The sequence below is a fragment of the Anomaloglossus baeobatrachus genome, chromosome 10, assembly GCF_048569485.1.
Source record: "Anomaloglossus baeobatrachus isolate aAnoBae1 chromosome 10, aAnoBae1.hap1, whole genome shotgun sequence".
NCBI classification, from domain to species: domain Eukaryota; kingdom Metazoa; phylum Chordata; class Amphibia; order Anura; family Aromobatidae; genus Anomaloglossus; species Anomaloglossus baeobatrachus.
In genome coordinates, this window is record NC_134362.1 from 169,542,846 (window position 1) to 169,566,350 (window position 23,505).

The 23,505-nt window shown below is 45.6% G+C and overlaps 1 protein-coding gene across 2 annotated transcripts in view; it reads left to right on the forward strand.

Moving 5' to 3' along the window:
- The window catches only part of LOC142254653 (5-hydroxytryptamine receptor 3A-like), a 59,909-nt gene extending 51,568 nt beyond the window's left edge, over positions 1–8,341 (forward strand). For both annotated transcript variants that reach the window (XM_075325827.1, XM_075325826.1), the window contains exons 5-9: positions 3,917–4,083; positions 6,319–6,476; positions 6,593–6,800; positions 7,132–7,338; positions 7,527–8,341. In XM_075325827.1, the coding sequence (XP_075181942.1) occupies positions 3,917–4,083; positions 6,319–6,476; positions 6,593–6,800; positions 7,132–7,338; positions 7,527–7,801 (1,015 nt within the window). In that variant the 3' untranslated portion in view covers positions 7,802–8,341. The remainder of the gene's footprint in view (positions 1–3,916; positions 4,084–6,318; positions 6,477–6,592; positions 6,801–7,131; positions 7,339–7,526) is intronic.
- The last annotated feature ends 15,164 nt before the right edge of the window (positions 8,342–23,505 follow it).

Sequence of the window (23,505 nt, forward strand, 5' to 3'; positions counted from 1 at the left end):
GCATAACTTTAATAACGGAACAGGTTCATGTTCTTCTGCCTTTCCCACCCAAACAACCTAGCCTTGATGCTGCCCCTAAGAAACGGGCAGCACCCCTTTTCCCCAGTCCGGAAACAGGAACACGGCCAGATCACCCAGGCGGGAACGGGTACGGTGTGGCGCACCCGGCAGTTGCCCAAAGGCTCCCCGAAGGATGGTCACCAGTCCCGGTGGTGACCGGACCCCAGCCTGCTCTGCTGCGGGTCCTTCCTCCAATCTGCCTCTCCGGAGGCTAACGGAATGGGAAGGCATGGTTAAAGGGGGCAGGATGGGACAATATTTACAAACCCAATAGTTTTTGGGTGGCCTGCAAGTCCACGGCCTTGTCCATGAGCAGTCAATCACGCAACAGGGGCAAAACGGGGATCAACACAAGTCCCAACGGGGACGGGCACTTTAGAGCCAACGGGCTACCGGCAAACAACTTTACTCCATCTCTTCTTCAACCTCCACATCGGGGCTGTACGGTGGAGGAGGGGATGGGGACCGCACCTGCACGTGGCACTCTCTGCCACTACGAACATCCAGGGCGAACCAGCCCCTCTCCCCGCGGTGCCGGGTGTAGTGCACCAAATCACCGGGCAGAAGATCACGGTCCGGGTGCCCAAACGGGAGATGAGCATTAACGTCCTGCCGGGAAAAGAAGACTTCTCCTTCCAAGTTGGGGTCATACAGGAACCCCCAGCCTTTATCCCGGTTGAATATTCTGACCTGGCCCTGATATGTCGGGCCCCGCACCCAGTATCCGGCACTCCTCAGATGCTCCTTCCCTTCGATGTTACGGGCAAGGACCTCCTCTCTCCTCTTCTCCCTGGCCGCGATCTCCCGGCTCAGTTGGCTAGGCTGCCGCCCCCAATATGGGGCATCCGCATGCCCGGGGTCTACTACAGTGGGGGTCTGGCCCAGCCGGCGCTCCCCGGTGTCGACTACGATCGACACTCTCAAAGGGGAGCCCTGCTGTGTCGTGGCCGGCTCTGCTGCCTTGCAGCTGCCTCCCCGCGGAACCTCAGCCGAGGCCTGCCCCGCCTTCTAGGCCTTCTTAGCCGGGCGGCCTGCCGGGGCCGGTGCACTCTTGGGCGCGGTCACTTCCGGAACAGCCGGCACCGCTTCGGGATCAAATGCTGGCCGGGGACGGGTCTTCTCGGACAACGGGCACAGCGTGGATGAATTCCACAGCAGGTCCGGGCCAGCCTCCCCAAGCAGCTTTCCATGAGCGCCCAGGACGGACTCCGCCACCGGTGTCGGGGGTGGGGATACGGGCGGAGGAGCAGCGACAACCACTGCGGGCAATGGAGGAGGCGGTATGGCGGGCAGCAGCAGACCGTGTCCCTCAGCCGCGATGGCCGACCCCTCAAGGGCACAGGGACGTGGGTCGCCTTCCAACCCTGCCAACACCGTCATCCTCTCACGGGCCCACACGGTAGCCACTATCTCCCCCATCTCCACCGCCCAGTGCTCTACTAGAAAGCGTACCTGGTGCTGAAGGCGGCGGCACATCTCCTCTGTCCGGGCCTTCACCCACGCCGCTGTTCCTGGCACGGGCTCCGGGATCTCGGGACTCTGGACGGGAGTTGTCCTGCTGCTGTCGCACTGTCGGGATCCAGGAACGGATGCAGGGTCCTGGAGTCCCTGCCTTTTTATCTTCTTGCAATAAGGAATAACGTTTGGAACACCATTCTAAGTCTGAACTGGGTGCAAAAACCTAAAAAAACATCACTATGGGGAGATAAGGTATGCACACCAGTGACTATGTAAGGGGAATACATGAAATAGCAGAAACTGCTGTGTGAATACTGACTTGAAAAATCCAATAGCTATATGTAAGAGTGAAAATGTGAAAAATGGAATCTGCATTACTGCCATGAACATATGAATCAAGAGAAATTTAGCTACTGAATTGATCAATGCAATAGAGCCCCAGGACGGACTCCGCCACCGGTGTCGGGGGTGGGGATACGGGCGGAGGAGCAGCGACAACCACTGCGGGCAATGGAGGAGGTGGTATGGCGGGCAGCAGCAGACCGTGTCCCTCAACAGCGATGGCCGACCCCTCAAGGGCACAGGGACGTGGGTCGCCTTCCAACCCTGCCAACACCGTCATCCTCTCACGGGCCCACACGGTAGCCACTATCTCCCCCATCTCCACCGCCCAGTGCTCTACTAGAAAGCGTACCTGGTGCTGAAGGCGGCGGCACATCTCCTCTGTCCGGGCCTTCACCCACGCCGCTGTTCCTGGCACGGGCTCCGGGATCTCGGGACTCTGGACGGGAGTTGTCCTGCTGCTGTCGCACTGTCGGGATCCAGGAACGGATGCAGGGTCCTGGAGTCCCTGCCTTTTTATCTTCTTGGTCACATCAGGCGGTCTCTTCGCACGCCTCCCCCCTGGTTTTCTTCCAGCACTTTCTGCTCTGGGGGCGGGGCTTTCTTTTCGCGCCTTCACTGCTCGGGGAAGACGACTCGAGCGGGAAACTTTCGCACCTAAGATGGCGGATCTTCAACTTTTTCGGCAGGACGCCGCTGACGGATACTTCTAAGGCGCACTTCCACAGGTAAGTGGACTGTCCGAATCCTGTTCGTGACGCCAGAAGAGTCGATGTGTACCGCCCTGAGAGGGCTCGGCCGCTCCCCTTGCCTCGGGGCCGAGCCGCTCGAGGTCCAGGCTCGGGTTTTCGGTGGCTCGAGCGCCTCTGGACCGGGGGCCACGTCGCTCTTTTAAGGGGAGGCAGTGGGGTGGTGGTGTGGGACGAGGCTCGCAGCCGGGGGCCGCGTTGTCGCCGGACGGGTCGTGACGCCACCCACGGGTCGTGATGACGGGATGCACCACCGCTGCGGCCGGAGTGAAGGGGGCTCCCGGGATCGGTGTTGAGGGCGCAGCCTGGATGTTAGCCCCTCCGTGTGTAGGGGCGGTGTGTCCCGGGGCCCGGTGAGACGGGCGTTGATGTCGGGGTGCAAGGTGCCGTGTCTTCTCGGTGGGCGTGCCTTTCCGCCTGACTCCGCCCAACTGGTGTGCTCTACTTGCCCTGAGGACGGCATCAGGTCTCCCTTTCGGATGACGGGTGTGTCCTCACAAGGGATGGGTGTGTGTGTGGTGTTGGTGGTGGTGTTACCTGTGACCCCTGGGGTCCAGGGCGTCACACAAGCATCTTTACAATCAACCATACCCTAAAAGTAAAATGTGCTTGCTTCCGCTGACTTTTGAGAAACTTATGACCAAAATACACTGAAAATCCGAGTGCCAACCCTTAGGCGGGCTTTACACGTTGCAACATCGGTAACGATATATCGTCGGGGTCACGTCGTTAGTGACGCACATCCGGCGCTGTTACCGACATCGCAGCGTGTAAACCCTAGGAGCAATGATCACCGATTGCAAAAACGTCAAAAATCGGTGATTGGTGACATGTCGCTCCATTCCATAATGTCGGTACGATGTTGTTTGTCGTTCCTACAGCACCACACATCGCTGTGCATGACGCCGCAGGAACGACAAACATCTCCTACCTGCGTCCCGCCGCCAATGCGGAAGGAAGGATGTGGACGGGATGGTATGTCCCGCTCATCTCTACCCCCCGCTTCTATTTGCTGGCCGCTTAGTGACGTCGCGGTGACGCCAAACGCACCTCCCCTTGAAGGAGGGATTGTTTGGCAGTCACCGCAATGTCGCCGACAAGGTATGTGCGTGTGAAGCTGCCGTAGCTATAATGTTTGCTACGGCAGCTATCACCACATATCGCATGTGCGATGGGGGCGGGTGCTATCGCGCTCGACATCGCTAGCCGATGCTAACAATGTCACAATGTGTAAAGCCCGCCTTAGTGCTCCACACAAGTCTAAATGAATCTCCCCTTTAATAACTGTACTGTTTTACTTTTAACAGAACGGAGGATGACTCTCTTGATGTGGTCTACATGCAGCTCTCTTACAACGGCACCATAAGGAGGATTAAAACTCTGAAAGTGGTGACCACGTGTCCTCTTGACCTCTACAAGTTCCCCTTTGACACCCAAAAGTGCAATCTAACATTTGGATCAACCATGAATACAGGTAAATAGAAGAACAGGACTGGTGAGGATATGCTGAGTGCTTGCGGCTGTCCAGTTTTACTGGTTATTGATTAACACATGATATTATTATACTGAAAAGTTTCTACTGCACCATTATATCAACCCCTATAAGCGTGTATAATATGTACAGTCCCTGACATAAGTTCTGTCGCTTATCCATGTTATGTAAATAAAAGCTTATAACCTGACTTTAAATTCATCCATTGGTTTTATAAATTACTCTTTTGAAAGCTGAAACCCTCCCAAATTTGGTTTAGGTTATGAAAATAAAGTTGCTGCAAAGCTGAAATATTGATCATTTAATGAACACAGAAAGGTCAGATTTTGGCAAGACAAAAGTTTTGTCGCCCACAGAAAATAATGTGAAATTCAAGCCATATTTATTGTTTTGTGTGAGTTCCATGAGCTTGAAGGACTGCATCCATGCGGTTTAATAATGATTCATACAATTTATTGATGAAGTCATCAGGAATAGCAAGGAATGCAGTCTTACATGCCTCCCAGAGTTCATCTAGATTCTTTGGTTTTGTCTTCCAAGCTTCCTCTTTCATACTACCCCAAACATGCTCAATGATGTTCATGTCTGGTGACTGGGCTGGCCAGTCCTTGAGCACCTTGATATTCTTTGCTAGGAGGAACTTTGTTGTAGAGATGGATGTATGAGATGTTTTTCAGGTTATAAGCTTTTATTTACATAAGATGGATAAGCGACAGAACTTCTGTCAGGGACTGTATGGAGCTGCCACCAGAAAGATTGAGCATTATACAAAGCTTATGAGAAGCAACGGGCCATCCATATTTTTCACGGATGTGCTGGGTCTACTTCGGCTAAGGCCCCCTTCACATGTCCGTGTTTCAGGTCTGGTGTTTTTATGGATGCCACATGTACCCATTATAACCTATAGTGATCCTCAGATGTCCCTGTTTTCACATGGACACAGTGTCTATGTAAATCACACGGAGACAGATGTGTTTTTTCTGGCAACATGGATGACAGGGGCTAATACAAGTCTATGGGTCTATGAAAACACATACAGCACACGGATGGCATCCATGTGCCATCCGTGTGCCATCCATGTGCTGTACGTGTTTAACAATCAAAGTATAGGAGAAGCTTTGAAATATCATTCTTTCTTTATCCAAACCAGAGAAACACAGATGGCACACTGATGGAAAACACTGGTGACGCCAGTACTGGTGTGAGAATATACGTTGGCTTAAGACTAGGGTTACACAAGCATATAAAAGATTTTCTGACTAAAGGCTCGCGTTTCCCATTGACTTCCATTATACTCGGTACATGAGACAAGCCCATCCAAGCATCCTACTGCTCATTACGAGTATTGAGCACCCAAGCATGGTAGTGCCCGCTTATCACTAGTTACGAATACCGAGCACCAGAGCATGGTAGTGCCTGCTCATCACTAGTTACGAGTACCGAGCACCAGAGCATGGTAGTGCCCGCTCCTCACTAGTTACGAATACCGAGCATCAGAGCATGGTAGTGCCCACTCATCACTAGTTACGAGTACTGAGCACCAGAGCATGGTAGTGCCCGCTCATCACTAGTTATGAGTACTGAGCACCAGAGCATGGTAGTGCCCGCTCATCACTAGTTGCAAGTACCTGAGCATGGTAATGTTCGCTCATCACTAGTGCTCCCTTTAGAAAGTATTAATGCTTCCTTAGTAAAATAATAATGCTCCCTTATAGTAGTTAATGCTGTCCTCTCAAAAAAGTAATAGTGCATCCTTTGTGCTATCCCCTGCCAATAATAAGGGATATACTCTCCTAATCTGGGTGACCAAGTCCTCTTTTTTCCTGCATGCTGAGCCAGTTGACACCGGTGGCACAATGCGCTGACATCATGTCGTACATATATTGCTGCCTGTGGTTTGCTTGAAGGAGAGTGGTGGTGCAGGGAGCCAATGACTCCCTCCTCTACCATATGACCAAATAGTATCAGCATTATGTTGACCCCAATAAAGTTCAAAGTGGGGATCAATGTAAATCCCAGACACCCTTTGAAAGGTTTGGGGCATGTGCGCTGCTCTGAATCTTCAGCGCTAGCGATTCCACCGCTTATATCTATTAGTAGGCGATCCAAGATGCTAGCCAGGCTAATTGGACCGGGCCTTTTTTCTGTGCTATGCAGCCTTTACTACCATTACTGTGATGAAGCCGGACCCACTAATGATATGCAATCTTCCACCAGTGTCCGATATTCTGCTGGTCCCATCCTCCAATGCTGAGATCGTTACATTACTATCAATACAAGAGTTTGCAAAATCGGAATGGGATCTGAAAAGTATCAGCATTATTCATCTAAATGTTTCCAAGTCCGGAGAGGAGTGGAGCAAAGTCATTTATCAGGTAATTACGTCCTAAAATAATACAAAATCACCACTTTAGACGCCAAGAGGGTTCACAACCTGTAGTTCCTACCCAAGTAGAGACCCCCTTTAATGCCTCTCTCATGTCATTCGCAGATCCTGATAAGGAGAGCTCCTGTTCTGTACGTTATCAATCTCATTATCCCGGCTTGCCTGCTTGTGTTAGTAGATGTGGCGAGTATGTTCATCCCAATGGAGGGCGGGGAGCGCCTGGGATTTAAGATAACAGTCGTGCTTGGATTCTCTGTGCTGCTGTTGATTTTAAACGATTTTCTGCCTAACACAGATAATCCCCCAATATTAGGTATGTGCATTACTGCTTATAGCAAAACTATGGTTAAAGGAATTTTCCATTGTCAGAAACTCCTGTCCTGGCTGGTCCAGCGTTGAGACTCTGCCTTGTTAGTGCTGATGTTACAACTATAATGCTGCAGCCAATCAGAGAGCTCAGCACTGATTGGCTGCAGCGGTGTCGACATGACATCAGTGCTGCAGACAATAACAGACACTGGGAGACTCTGTAGGATACTGGATGTTTTTTATCTGCAGTTTATCTCTCATTTAAGCCAATTTTCTTGTCAAAGCCAAAAATTCCAATATTCGGAGAAAAAAAATCTAATTTTTCTGTTGCTCAGGTGTCTTCTGTATGGTATGTCTGCTGATAATGATTGTTAGCATCATCGACTCCATCTTCATATCTTATATGCTGTACCTGTCTGCTGTCAAACCGGAGGTGCCCAAATGGCTGAAGCTTTGGGTACTGAAGCGATTGGCATTTGTCCTTCGGATTTCTACTCAGGAAGAATTAACAGATTCCATCACTCATGCAGTTAATAATAAAGGTAAGAATATAGATCTCTTTTGGGGCAGTATAGAGAGGAGGCCTCTACTCAGGACCCGTTTCTTTCTTAGCCAGTTATTAAGAGTAAATCTGTGCAACCTCTGCAGGTGAAACGTATAACCGGTCTGAAGCAGGATCTGTGTTATTGTCACCGGAGGTGTTGAATAATTGTTATTCCTTTGCCTCTAGCTGTGGACGAATCTCGAGCAGTTCAAGAATCAGAAAATGAAACTAATAGACAACTAACGAAGGACCCGAAGGACAGTCCAGAGATTAAACTACTCAAGAGATTATTACTGGAGCTGCTCATGGTCCGCCGACATCTCATCGTCTCCAAGAAAGAGGAGACGGCAAAGTCAGAATGGCACTTAGTAGCTTTTGTCTTGGACAGGTTCATTCTCATCCTCTATCTGTTAATTGTGACTATTATTGTAGTAATTGTGGTCTTGGTTTGGGCAATTTAAAAGCTTCAAGATGTGATTGTTGTTGTACTTTGTGGCCATATTGGCCAATTCTGCTGAAAGATCCATGAGGCTCACGGAAAAAGGGGAAGCCTCCCAGACTCCTCGAAGACTAGACAAAGCCATGGGATGCAAGCTTAAGTCTCCCAAACCCTCCCGGAAAGAAGCGCTTGAACACAACATTGGAAACCTCCTGTCACTTGAAGGAGCCCGACATCCAAATGGAAATTCAAGGGGCGGGAAACAGGGCATAGACTGAAATAGGCAGCAAAAAAGATGTAGGTGGCACGTCTCAAAGACAAGCAATGTTTATGACTGATGGAAGATTGTCCACATGTCCACCAAAAATGGACCTTTTATAAAATGCAAATAGAAGAACATGATGGTTATTATGTAAGAAAGTGCATAATGTGTAATGTATATAAGTGAAGTGGCCTAATCTACCGTAGTATAGAAATTATTACAGTATGTAAGAAGTCCTCGAAGATTTCACTCAACAAGGTTCTTGTAACGATCGTAGTGATAACTCCGAATAAACTGGAACGGACGTTTCTCTCCTTATTGCGGTACCTTCCTCAGTTCAGTATTTGTACCATTGTGGAAAGCAGATTGTTTTTACTCCATTCACTAACATGGAATATACAGTATATCACAAAAGTGAGTACACCTATTCAATTTTTGTAAATTTTGTATTATATGTTTTCATGGGACAACGCTGAAGATGTAACACTGTGATACAATGTACAGTGTCAGTGTGCAGCTTGTATAACAGTGTAAATTTGGTGTCCTCTAAATAACCCAACATGCAGCCATTAATGTCCAAACCACTGGCAACAAAAGTGAGTACACCCTAAGTTCAAATGGCCAAATAGTGCCCAAAGTGTGAATATTTTGTGTGGCCACCATTATTTCCAAGTACTGCCTTAATTCTCTTGAGTATGGAGATCACTAGAGCTTCACAGGAGCCTCTGGATCCTCTTCCATCCTCCATGAGGACATCATAGAGCTAGTGGATGTTAGAGACCTTCCGCTCCTTCACCTTCCGTTTAAGGATGATGTCCCGTCCCACAGATGATCAATAAGGTTTAGGTCAGGAGACATTCTTGGACAGTCCATAACTTTACTCTCAGTTTCTTCAGCAAGGCAGTGTTCATCTTATAGGTGTTTGGGGTCATTATCATGTTTGAATATGAAGGGAGGGGATCTTGCTCTGCTTCAGTATGTCACAGTACATGTTGGCATTCATAGTTTCTTCAATGACCTGTAGCCCCCCCACAGTCGGCAGCACTCATGCAGCCCCAAACCATGACACTCCCACCAACATGCCTGACTGTAGGCAGGACACACTTGTCTTTGTTCTCCTCACCTAGTTGCTTCCAAACACACTTGACACCATCTTAACCAAATAAGTTTATCCTGGTCTCATCAGACCACAGGTTCCAGTAATCCATGTTCTTAGTCTGCTTGTCTCCAGCAAACTGCAAACTTGCTTGTGCATCAGTTTTAGGAAAGGCTTCTTTCTGTGACAATGGCCATACAGAGCAATGTGATGCAGTATGCAGCGTATCGTCTGAGCACTGACAGACGGACCTCCCCCTGTAACGTCTGCAGCAATGTTGGTAGCACTTATAGGTCTATTGTGAAAAAACAACCTCTGGATATGACACTGAGCATGTGCAATCAACTCCTTTGGGCGATCATGGCGAGGCCTGTTCTGAGTGGATCCTGTCTTGTTTATCCGCTGTATGGTGTTGGCCGCCGTGCTGCAGCTCCGTTTCAAGGTGCTGACAATCTTCTTATAGCCTCGGCCATCTTTATGTAGTGCAACAATTCTTTTTTACTGCTTCTCAGAGCATGTTTTGCCATGAGGAGCCTTGTTGAGCTTCCAGTGTCCAGTATGAGAGAGTGTTTGAGGGATAACACCAAATGTAACGCACCTGCCCCTAGTCACACCTGCAACCTTGACACCGGGGAGGGAAAATGGCTAATTGGACACCATTTGCCCATTGTCACTTAGGGGTGTACTCACTTTTATTGCTCGCGGTTTAGACATTTATGCCTGTGCTGAATTATTTAGAGGTTACACCAAATTTACACTGTTAATCAAGTTGTACACTGACACTGTACATTATATCAAAGCGTCATATCTTCAGTGATGTCTTATGAAAAGATATATTAGAAAAAAATGAGGGGTGTACTCACTTTTGGACACATAGTACATTATAAAGGCAGATTCACTAAAGTCTGCATGATTTGGATTGGCCATTACACATGCAGCAATTTGCACAAGGGCCATATATCCTATTTTCCAGTTGACTCATAATATATCATGAGATAATGTAAGAACATCATGAAACAGTATAAATATATACAATATTTTTGGATTCTGACAAGTACAAGAAAAATATGGGCAATACACGGAGGTATAGGAAAGGGTAGATACATACTGGGCTCTGTACAATGTAGAGCAATATAGAGGATGGAATGGGAGACGTCACCAGAAGAGAATGCGATGTGTGAGAACTTCCAAGTCTTCCAACATGTCAATGAGCTGGTTTATCTGGTTTGAAATGAGAACTGACCACATAGATCTGTGATGTAATTGTTAATTTACAATGTCTGGTGGGTAATCGGGGCACAAATATAAAAAGTAGAAACTGTACATGAATTTATTTAATAGGATGAATGTATACCTTACCATCATATAAAAATAAACACCAGACAATAGACAGTGATTTAAAAAAATCAAAAGGATAAAAATCAAAGTTGATTATCAAGATTTTCTATATATGGAATAGCGTTATCATTTACAATATAGAAATCATTCTTATCACCATGGTAGGATCTCAGGGGGCTCCTCAACAATGTGCTGGATAGTTTGACGATCTGCTCCACAGTCACAGGTGGGAGAGTCATATTTTCCCCACTTATACATAAAATCTGCACAGACGCCAAAGTTTGTTCTGATACGATTTAGAGTAACCCATGTTTTCCTTGGTAGATTGAAGCCTGGTGGAGGATTTTGTAAGTTAGGGAACATTTGGGGATCACCATCTACTACATTGACCCAAAGTTCTCGCCATTTCTCCTCTAAATTGAAGTCTTGTTCATGCAAGGTGATTGCAGTTCGGATGGGTGGGTGTCTTGATTTCAATCGTTGTATTGTAACATCTCTGATATTTTGGTGTATTGGTGTACATCAGGGGTCCCCAACTCCAGTCCTCGAGGGCCACCAACAGTGCATGTTTTTAGGGTTTCCTTAGTATTGCACATGTGATAATTTAATCACCTGCACAGGTGATCATTCCAACACCCATGCAATGCTAAGGAAATCCTAAAAACATGCACTGTTGGCGGCCCTCGAGGACTGGAGTTGGGGAACTCTGGTGTACATGAATGAAGTCCTACTTTAACTCTTGGGTTGGATTCCTGTCAATCTCAAAAAGCAGGTCAACACTTACAGGGGATGAACCAAGTTTGGAAGTCAGGATAACTTCCAGATCACTTTGACCCCCAGTATTCCCAGGAACCGAGGCTTTGAAGAGCTACAAGTGCATTTCAATAAATTAGAATATCATCAAAAAGTTAATTTACTTCAGTAATTCAATACAAAAAAGGAAACACATACTGTATATTATATAGAGTCATTACACACAGAGGGATCTCTTCGTATATATTATATAGAGTCATTACACACAGAGGGATCTATTTCAAGTGTTTATTTCTGGTAATATTGATGACTATGGCTTACAGCCAATGAAAACCCAAGGTCATTATCTCAAAAAATTAGAATAATTACTAGAAAACACCTGCAGAGGCTTCCTAAGCGTTTAAAATGGTCCCTTGGTCTAGTTCAGTAGGCTACACAATCATGGGGAAAAACAAAAAAACCTCATAACCAATATAATGATATATAACCATCAGGGACCTCCTCGAGTGAGGGGCCCTGAGGTAAACACCTACTCCATAGAATACATGAAAACACGGGAGAAACGGAGTATATATGGTGCAAAATGATAACAAAGTTTATTTAGAATGCATGATTAAAACTCCGTTTCTCCCGTGTTTTTATACAATCATGGGGAAGACTGCTGACTTGACAGATGTCCAGAAGGCAGTCACTGACACACTCCACAAGGAGGGTAAGCCACAAAAGGTCATTGCTAAAAAAAGCTGGATGTTCACAGAGTGCTGTATCCAATCATAGTAATATAAAGTTGAGTGGAAGGAAAAAGTGTGGTAGAAAAAGGTGCACAATCAACCGAGATAACCGCAGCCTTGATAGGATTAAGAAAAGACTATTCAAAAATTTGGTGGAGATTCGCAAGGAGTGGACTGATGCTGGAGTCAGTGCTTCAAGAGCCACCACACACAGATGTATCCAGGATATATCTATACCCTATAGAGAAATGATGATGCGCTACAACTGTTGTATTCCTTGTGTGAAGCCACTCATGACTAATAGGCAACACCAAAAGCATCTTACCTGGGCCAAGGAGAAAACTAGACTACTGCTCAGTGGTCCGAGGTGTTGTTTTCAGATGAAATTTTAGTTTGCAGTTCATTTAGAAATCAAGACCCAAGAGTCTGGAGGAAGAGTGGAGGCCACAATCCAAGCTGCTGGAGGTCTAGTGTGAAGTCTCCACAATCAGTGATGGTTTGGGGAGCCATGTCACCTGCTGGTGTAGGATCCTGGGATCCTTCACAGGTTTCGGAAAATGGCGCAAAACGTATGCCACTTTTATTGGACAAGCTTATGAATTTTTTTTAACCCCTTAGATACAAGTAAACCTATACATGTTTGGAGTCTAAAAACTCGCACCGACCTCAGGCATCAAACCGACACATCAGTTTTACCATATAGTGAACACGGTGAATAAAACATCCCAAAAACTATTGTGCCATCACACTTTTTTTGCAGTTTTTCCACACTTGGAATTTTCTTGCTTTTTTCCAGTACACTATATGCTAAAAATTATGGTTTCATTTAAAAGTTCAACTCGTCCCGCAAAAAACAAGCCCTCATATGGCAAGATTGACGGAAAAATAAAAAACTTACGTCTCTCGGAAGAAGGGGAGCAAAAAACAAAAACGCAAAAACAGAAAGTGCCTAGGAGCTGAAGGGGTTAATATATAGGAATAGATCCCTCTGTGTGTAATGATTCCATATAATTTATGAGTTTCCCTTTTTGTATTGAATTACTGAAATAAATTAACGTTTTCATGATATTCTAATTTATTGAGATGCACCTGTACATGAGCGAGGGTCACTGAGAGTGGCATCATGCTGTGTTGGGGGTACTGTGATGGGCATAATGTATGATAGGCTTCAAACTGTGTGTGGAGCACTATGAGGGTATCATACTATATGTGGGGGCACTTTGCTGGGCATAATGTATGGGGGGCATCAAGCTGTATGTGGGCTACTGTCAGGGGCATCATACTGTGTGTGGGGGCACTGTAAGGCGCATCATACTGTGTGGGAGGCACTGTGATGGGCATAACATATTGTCTCACAAAAATATATTGTGGAAGTATTTTGTATCTAATTGCTTCTGCTAATAAAACTAATTTTTATAAAATTAAGGAGTTTTTTAGTCTGTGAATCAGTCATAACATTGTATGGTAGGCATCAAACTGTGTGTGGGGGGTACACCGCGAAGGGGATCATACTGTGTGGAGGACACTGTGATGGGCATTATGTATGGGAGGCACTGTAAGGCACCATACTGTGTGTAGTACACTGTGATGGGCATAATGTATGTTAGGCACTGTGAGGGGCATCATACTGTGCAAAGGGCACTGTTTATGCATAATGCATAGGAGGCACTGTGAGGGGTATCGTACTGTGTGCAGGACACTGTGATGGGCATAATGTATGAGAGGCACTGTGAGGGGCATCATACTGTGTGGAGGGCACTGTGATGGGCATAATATATGGGAGGCACTGTGAGGGACATAATACTGTGTGGAGGGCACTGTGATGAAAATAATAATGTATGGCAGCCATTGGCAGGCATCAAACTTTGCGTGGTGGAGCACTGCATCGGGCATCATACTGTGTGGTGGGTACTGTGGAACATCATAATATATGGGAGGCACTGTGCGGGGCATTATATTTTGTGAGAGGCACTTTGGAATTTCATAATGTATGGAAGACACTGTGAGGGGCATTATATTGAGTGGGGGGGCCTGTGGAACGTCATTGTATGGGAGGCACTGTTGGGAGCATTATATTGCGTGGGGGGCACTGTGAATGTCATAATTTATGGAAGCCACTGTGAGTGAAATTATATTGTGTGGGGGGCAGTGTGGAACGTGGAATGTCATAATGTATGGGAGGTACTGCGAGGGGCATTATATTGTAAGGGGGGATCACATGTGTATGGCAGTGGCCAGGACCAGCATCAGCACCCGGCGCACCTGGGCAAGTTCCAGAGACCAGGACATCCGAGGGTGCAACTCACGGTTGGCAGGAGCAAGTCGTCAATAGCTTTCCTACAGCCCCTGGGTAGATTTCCAGGGACCACAGACAGTTCTGCGGCCGGTAGCCACATTTTACTGGCTGCTGGCACTTTAAAGCGGCAAGCACGCGTCCACAGCATTGAATGCTGAGTGCACGTGCATTGCAGGTCAGGGGTTCATCTATGGGCAGAGTGTCCTCCAGTGCTGCCGCCTGTCTGCATATGCCCACAGCGTTCCCAGGGCTAGTATGTTTATGCCTCACGGGCCCCCAGGGCCAGTATGTGTATGACCCACGGGCTCCCAGTAATGTGTATACCCCCCAGCGTCCCACAGTAAAGTTTATATCCCGCAGGGCCCCAGTAATGTCTTTGGCCCCCAGGCTCCCGTGTCACCCAGTAATGTGTACATCCCCTAGTAATGTGTATGCCTCCTACTAACGTGTATATCCCACTGGCCCCCAGCAGCCACCAGTAATGTGTATGGCCCTCAGTGTGACCCAATAATGTGGATATCTCACAGGCCCCCAGTAATGTGTATGGCCCCCAGCATCCCTCAGTAATGTGTATGCCTCCCAGGATCCCTCAGTAATGTGTATGCCTCCCAAGATCCCTCAGTAATGTGTATGCCCACCAGCATCCCCCAGTAATGTATATGCTCCCCAGTGACACCGGTAATGTGTATGCCTCCGAGTGCTGTCTATGCCTCCAGTGATGTATTTGCCCCCCAGCCCATCCTGTGATATATATACAGAGGTGTCGGTGTGCACTGTGTGGGCCCTGTCTATTAGTGACGGTCGTCATGCAGTGCAGCACAGCCACATGCCCAGATGGAGCTGGATGGAGACAAGCGGGGAGGTGAGCGAGGCTGCTGCTGGCTTCACCATATTAATAATATCTGTAATGTGTCTGTGTGTGTGTGTATGATGTGTCTGTGTATGTTATTGTATATGACTGGGTATAGATTTGTCTCTTTATGTGTATTTTTGTGAATTTGTCATTAAATATGTATATGTATCTGTGTAGGTATACATATCTGTGTAGGTGTACGTGTCTGTGTATGTGCGTGTCTGTGTATATGCGTGTCTGTGTATGTGCGTGTCTGTGTATGTTCGTGTCTGTGTATGTGCATGTCTGTGTATATGCTTATCTGTGTATGTGCGTGTCTGCCTGTACATGGGGCCCCTGAGACTCTCTTGCCCGGGGGCCACAATAACCTGGAGCCGGCCCTGGCAGTGGTGTAGTGTACGTTGCCGGTACCGGGGCGAGTACCGTATATTGTGAGCCGTTAGTGCCGCTGAGACTCTTGGACCCGTCCAGCACTGAACCCCTCGTTTTACCCTGACATCACATGGGTGTTTGGGAATTGTAGGAAAATACTGAATTGTAGTTTTTCAGCTTTTTATTGAAATCAGAAATAAAAATGAATTTATTTTTTCCCCACAATTTATCCCTAAGGGGAGAAGGAAGGAGAGAAAACCCACAGTTAGGTCCAGAAATATTTGGACAGTGACACAAGTTTTGTTATTTTAGCTGTTAACAAAAACATGTTCAGAAATACAATTATATATATATAATATGGGCTGAAAGTGCACACTCCCAGCTGCAATATGAGAGTTTTCACATCCAAATCGGAGAAAGGGTTTAGGAATCATAGCTCTGTAATGCATAGCCTCCTCTTTTTCAAGGGACCAAAAGTAATTGGACAAGGGACTCTAAGGGCTGCAATTAACTCTGAAGGCGTCTCCCTCGTTAACCTGTAATCAATGAAGTAGTTAAAAGGTCTGGGGTTGATTACAGGTGTGTGGTTTTGCATTTGGAAGCTGTTGCTGTGACCAGACAACATGCGGTCTAAGGAACTCTCAATTGAGGTGAAGCAGAACATCCTGAGGCTGAAAAAAAAGAAAAAATCCATCAGAGAGATAGCAGACATGCTTGGAGTAGCAAAATCAACAGTCGGGTACATTCTGAGAAAAAAGGAATTGACTGGTGAGCTTGGGAACTCAAAAAGGCCTGGGCGTCCACGAATGACAACAGTGGTGGATGATCGCCGCATACTTTCTTTGGTGAAGAAGAACCCGTTCACAACATCAACTGAAGTCCAGAACACTCTCAGTGAAGTAGGTGTATCTGTCTCTAAGTCAACAGTAAAGAGAAGACTCCATGAAAGTAAATACAAAGGGTTCACATCTAGATGCAAACCATTCATCAATTCCAAAAATAGACAGGCCAGAGTTAAATTTGCTGAAAAACACCTCATGAAGCCAGCTCAGTTCTGGAAAAGTATTCTATGGACAGATGAGACAAAGATCAACCTGTACCAGAATGATGGGAAGAAAAAAGTTTGGAGAAGAAAGGGAACGGCACATGATCCAAGGCACACCACATCCTCTGTAAAACATGGTGGAGGCAACGTGATGGCATGGGCATGCATGGCTTTCAATGGCACTGGGTCACTTGTGTTTATTGATGACACAACAGCAGACAAGAGTAGCCGGATGAATTCTGAAGTGTACCGGGATATACTTTCAGCCCAGATTCAGCCAAATGCCGCAAAGTTGATCGGACGGCGCTTCATAGTACAGATGGACAATGACCCCAAGCATACAGCCAAAGCTACCCAGGAGTTCATGAGTGAAAAAAAGTGGAACCTTCTGCAATGGCCAAGTCAATCACCAGATCTTAACCCAATTGAGCATGCATTTCACTTGCTCAAACCCAGACTTAAGACGGAAAGACCCACAAACAAGCAAGACCTGAAGGCTGCGGCTGTAAAGGCCTGGCAAAGCATTAAGAAGGAGGAAACCCAGCGTTTGGTGATGTCCATGGGTTCCAGACTTAAGGCAGTGATTGCCTCCAAAGGATTCGCAAAAAAATATTGAAAATAAAAATATTTTGTTTGGGTTTGGTTTATTTGTCCAATTACTTTTGACCTCCTAAAATGTGGAGTGTTTGTAAAGAAATGTGTACAATTCCTACAATTTCTATCAGATATTTTTGTTCAAACCTTCAAATTAAACGTTACAATCTGCACTTGAATTCTGTTGTAGAGATTTCATTTCAAATCCAATGTGGTGGCATGCAGAGCCCAACTCGCGAAAATTGTGTCACTGTCCAAATATTTCTGGACCTAACTGTATGTAGCGCTATGTATAATGTAGTCTACACAGTATATGGTGCCTCTGCATGTGCTGCTATGTCCATGTAACCATGGGAACAAGGAGAATGTTCACTTCTAGGCAAGAGATCAATAAAGTTTTAGAAAAATTGTGTAAAACTTTATTGATCTCTCCCCAGTTACAGTTTCATCCATTATAATATGGTAAGCTTCAACGTAATATTCAATAGAACATTTCAAAGGGGAGATGCTAAAACCTGGAATTTTAGGAAAGCTGATGTCAACAAATTAAGGGAAGAGCTTAAAGGTGTAGATTGGGACAAAGTCATGGTAACTGGGGATAATGAACATAAATGGGGAAAGTTTAAGAATATACTACTAGAGTCCTGTAAAAAACGTATACCCTCTGGTAATAAAATGTCCAGGAATAAAAAGAAACCACTATGGATAAATAAGACTGTACAAAGTATAATAAAACAAAAACAAAGGGCGTTTAAAATCTTAAAGGCTGAGAATAGAGAAATAGCATTGCAGGAGTATAAGGATATCAATAGGAAATGTAAAAAAGAAATCAAACAAGCAAAACTAGCTACTGAAACAAAAATCGCCAATGACATTAAAATAAATCCCAAAATCTTTTATAAATACATTAATGCCAAAAGGAAAACAAAGGATAGTATCGGCCCCTTAAAATATAATAACATGTTAGTTATAGATGACAAACAAAAGACTGAGATATTAAATAGGCATTTCTCATCTGTGTTCACCAAGGAACTGACTATACCAGGGATCATTCAACAAGTGAAAAATCAAAATTCACCACCCGATATAATTAATTGAACACAAGATGAAGTACGCCTACGCCTGAGTAAATTAAACATTGAAAAAGATGGCATTCATCCACGAATATTGTGGGAATTGAGCTCCGTAATTGACAGACCGCTGTATCTCATCTTCCTAGACTCGCTTGTAACATCGTTGGTGCCTCAGGATTGGAGGATTGCTGATGTATTACCGATATTTAAGAAAGGTAAGAGGGTAGATCCAGGCAGCTACCGTCCAGTAAGCCTGACATCAGTAGTATGCAAAGTTTTTGAGGGCATTTTAAGGGATTACATGCAAAAATATATTACAGAAAATAATATAATAACTGACAGACAGCATAGATTCATGAAAGATAAGTCGTGTCTAACCAACCTGTTGGGGTTCTATGAGGGGGTAAGTGCAAACCTGGATATTGGTAATGCAGCTGATGCGATTTATTTGGACTTTGCAAAGGCATTTGATACTGTACCACATAATAGCCTTATACTAAAGCTCCAGAAGCAAGGACTATTTCCCCTATATGCAACTGGGTAAGGAATTGGCTAAAAGATAGGAAACAAAGAGTAGTCATAAATGGAACATTCTCTAAATGGGCTATAGTCAGCAGTGGGGGCCGCAGGGATCTGTGCTAGGACCGATTCTTTTTAATCTCTTTATTAATGACCTTGTGGATGAGATTGATAGTAAAGTGTCAGTCTTTGCTGATGACACCAAACTATGTAGGATATTAAAAACTGACCTTGATAGTACAATATTACAAAAAGATCTGGATAAGATGTCAGAATGCTTGAATACTTGGCAAATGAGATTCAATGTTGATAAATGTAAAGTAATGCACCTAGGACGGAGTAATCCTATAGCTGCATATACATTAAATGGAAGTAAACTTGGGACTACAGAACAGGATAAGGACTTGGGTATTCTCATTACAAATAAGCTGAGCAGCAGCACTCAATGTCAGGCAGCAGCTGCTAAAGCAAACAAGATTCTAGGGTGTATAAAAAGAGAGATTAGATTCCGTGATCCCAACGTATTGTTACCCCTTTATAAATCACTTGTAAGGCCACATCTAGAATATGGGATCCAGTTTTGGGCTCCACATTTTAAAAAGGACATTCAGAAGTTAGAGTCAGTTCAAAGGCAGCAACTAGACTACTACAAAGAAATGGAGGCCGCCCGTATGATGAGAGGTTGGAAAAGTTAGATATGTTTAGATTAGAAAAAAGACGTCTCAGAGGAGATCTCATTTATATGTATAAATACATGTGTGGTCAATATAAAGGACTGGCACATGACTAATTTCTTCCAAAGACAGTACTAAGGACCAGGGGGCACTCACTGCGAGTGGAAGAAAAGCGATTCCGGCAGCTAAATAGGAAAGGGTTCTTTACAGTTAGAGCAGTCAGACTGTGGAATGCCGACCACAAGAGGTAGTAATGGCGGGGGCGTGGCCTAACTGCCGACAATGTAAGACATACGGTGCATCAGCTCCTGCTTTAAGATCCCCAAAAGCGACGACATTAGATGAATTCTACAAAACTTTTCTTCAAAAAAGAAGAAATGTGTACAATAGAAACAATTTATATAGTCTTTTTGTGAATTTTAGATTTTTTTTTTACCCATCTTCAACTTCAGCTTCTAAAGAGAACTGTCATCTCTGCCATCTCCTCAGCAGTGAAACTCTGGGCCAAAAGATAAGTAAAACTTGTTAAACTACAAAAAAGAAAACATCTGGACAATCAAATTTTCACTTTGAACATAATTAATCTCCTGAGCTAATCTATATTGAAGTGGAGAAATTTTCATATAATTTAGCGGCCATATTGGGACTGTATTGCAATCTGTGGTGCTGAGTTTGTGAGTTTTAATTACAAATATTCCTATGCCTTCTCTGAATAAAGTCTTCCCTGCCATATTTTCTTACTAAGGCTGGTTTCACACTACGTCTTTTTAACATCCGTTGAAAACGTTTTTTTAGCGGAAGTACGGATCCTGTTTTTACAGCAAATAACGTATGCAAACGCATATGTTATTTTGCAGGATCCTGCACTGGATGTTTAGGGGCGGGCATTGGAGTCATGTGATCGGGAGTGAGGGGAACTAGACTGGGAGCCGGCTTCTGACAGCTGCAGACGCTGGTAACCAAGGTAAACATCGGCCTTGGATACCCGATATTTATCTTGGTTACGAGTGTCTGCAGCTGCTAGGAGCAGGGCTGCCTGCACGCGTAACCAACGTAAATATCGGGTAACTAAGAGAAGTGGTTACGCGATATTTACCTTGGTTACGAGTGTCCGCAGCTCTCAGGTGGGGGAGAGGGAGGGAGGGAGGAAGGGGGAAAGACAGATAGAGAGAGAGAGGGTGAGGGAGGGAGGAGGAGAGAGAGACAGATCACGCGAGACTGGTTCTGGGCATGCTCAGTACTTTCTGGGCATGCTCAGTACAAAAGCAGGATCCTGTCTATCAGCACGCCAGCGTTCACCTGCGTTCGCGTGCGTTATAGTGCGGATCCGGTGACTTGCAGTATTTTGACGCAGCTCAAAAACGCTACAAGTAGCGTTTTTGAAACATGTTAAAAAACTGCAAGTCACTGGATCCGCACTATAACGCACGCAAACGCAGGTGAACGCAGGTGGACGCGAGTCCATTGCAAATGCATTGAAATGAAAACGCATTTGCACTGGATCCGTACTTCCGCTAAAATAACGTTTTCAACGGATGTTAAAAAGACGTAGTGTGAAACCAGCCTAAGCTTGAAAATCTGATAACAAATCCGCCATTTTCACTACAGATCAGCAATTGCTCTATTGACAGGATTTATTGTACAAACAAATATGTGGAGAAGGCATCTTCTTTATTAATATCAACACTATATATAAATCAGCTGTAAACCAAGCACTTCAGAAGTTCTGTTAGGGTACTTTCACACTTGCGTTATTTTCCTTCCGTTACAATCCGCCCTTTTGGGAAACAGCGGAATCCGTTAACGGATTCCGCTGTTTCCCATAGACTTGTATGGTTGACGGATTGTACCAAAAGGAGCTGCGTTGCTTCCGCTGGGCGACGCTCCGTTGCTTCCGCCCAGCGGGAGGAACGCAGCATGTAACGTTATTTTGAGCAGCGGAATCCTCTGGATTTCACTGCGCATGCTCTTTTTTTTTTTTTTTTTTTTTTTTTTTTTTTTTAAATCAAACTTTATTTTGGCTCGCGGTGGCCGAACGTTCAGCTGAGCGCCCGGCCGTCGGCAAGCGACAGCGCTCAGCTGAATGACCGGCCACCAGCATGCCCGGCCGCCGGCAAGTCACAGCGCTCAGCTGAGCGCCCGCCCGCCGGCATGCCCGGGCGCCGGCAAGTGACAGCGATCAGCTGATCACCCGGCGGCCGGCTGCAGGGAGCGATCAGCTGATCACCCGGCGGCCGGGAGCGATCAGCTGATCACCCGGCAGCCGGCTGCAGGGAGCGATCAGCTGATCACCCGGCAGCCGGGAGCGATCAGCTGATCACCCGGCGGCCGGCTGCAGGGAGCGATCAGCTGATCACCCGGCAGCCGGGAGCGATCAGCTGATCACCCGGCGGCCGGCTGCAGGGAGCGATCAGCTGATCACCCGGCGGCCGGGAGCGATCAGCTGATCACCCGGCAGCCGGCTGCAGGGAGCGATCAGCTGATCACCCGGCAGCCGGGAGCGATCAGCTGATCACCCGGCAGCCGGCTGCAGGGAGCGATCAGCTGATCACCCGGCAGCCGGGAGAGATCAGCTGATCACCCGGCGGGCGGGAGCGATCAGCTGATCACCCGGCGGCCGGCTACTGGGAGCAATCAGCTGATCACCCAGCGGCCGGCTGCAGGGAACGATCAGCTGATCGTTCACTATAGTCTGCCGCTGGTAAAACCGGGAAAAAAAAAAAAAAAAAATCAAAACGAATTGCGTTGTTTTGCAGCATCCGTTGCATCCGTTGTGTCACTATATGCAACACATCCGTTGCATCCGTTACACAACGCAATGCAACGGATACCGTTCAACGCAAGTGTGAAAGTAGCCTTAATCTCACACAGTTTATTAAATAAAACTAAATTTTACAGCATACAATGGCACAGATACCATGAGTAATCGTTTAGTTGATATGGCAACCGAAGCTGTGTGAGAGGTTGGCGGCCATTTTGGATTCATTCCTGTCAGTAAAGTAAATAAAATTATAAAGCGCCTAATATCTATGAAATAAATAGTAAATACTCTTACTAAGCAATTCACCTGGCTAATGAAAGCATTCAGCCTTTTGTTCTACCTTGCGGATCTGCCCTGTACACACTGCTCCTGTTTCTGAAGAAGTCTACAACTTATAAAATACTTTATTAGTGATCTTTACATTGCTAGTCATTACCCAAATAGCGTTACCACGACTACACTACAGAGAGAGGTGAAGTGTAACCATCTAATCAGAGCCTTCATACAGGATTTCTAACAAAGCTGCTTTCTCTCAATTCAGAAATCACATTGCTTTCAATACAGCGGACTGTGTATACTATTAAATTTAAAAGGACACTTATATGTCTGAGTCTTTATTCTTATAATCTGCAGAGGACGAGAATTACAATAACATTAATGCCTATTTAAAGGAAAACCAGTTTTTTTTTTTTTAAATTACATATCATTTATACCAATTTTTTACCTGTTATAACTAGCTGAAGCATTGCTATACTATACTATATATGCTATGCTCTGGAGATTCAATTACTGACCAATCAGACTCGCAGATTATAAAATCTTATATTGTCACAACAAACAAGCAAGAAAGAATAAAGAGTCTACCCTTGAAAGAGACGTATATAAATGGAAATCAATCTTCCAGCTAAACAGAAAAGAAAAGGTGAAAGGAAAATGAAAAACTCTGAATGGGATAACCCAATATTGCCACAGAGTCAGAACTACGAGACAGACTCTTCCTATATTATTATTAGGTGTATTAGATACAACATCTAAAGCTGGGTTTACACACTGCAACATCGCAAAGGACATCGCTGTAACGTCACCGGTTTGGTGACGCAATAGCGATGTTGTTTGCGATGTTGCAGTGTGTGAAACTTATCAGCGACCCGGCCCCTGCTGTGAAGTTGTAATCGTTACAAATCGTTCAGGACCATTCCTAGGTCCTTTGTTTCCAGCTGTGCAGCATGAAGTTTTAGTGTGTGAAGACTTTGCAGCGACTTTGTTAGCAACTTCCCTTTGAAAAGGCTGCTTATCAACGTCCCCAACAACCAGCTAGGTCGCTCTGCAGGTCCGGATCGCTGTTGAGTTGTTGGCCAG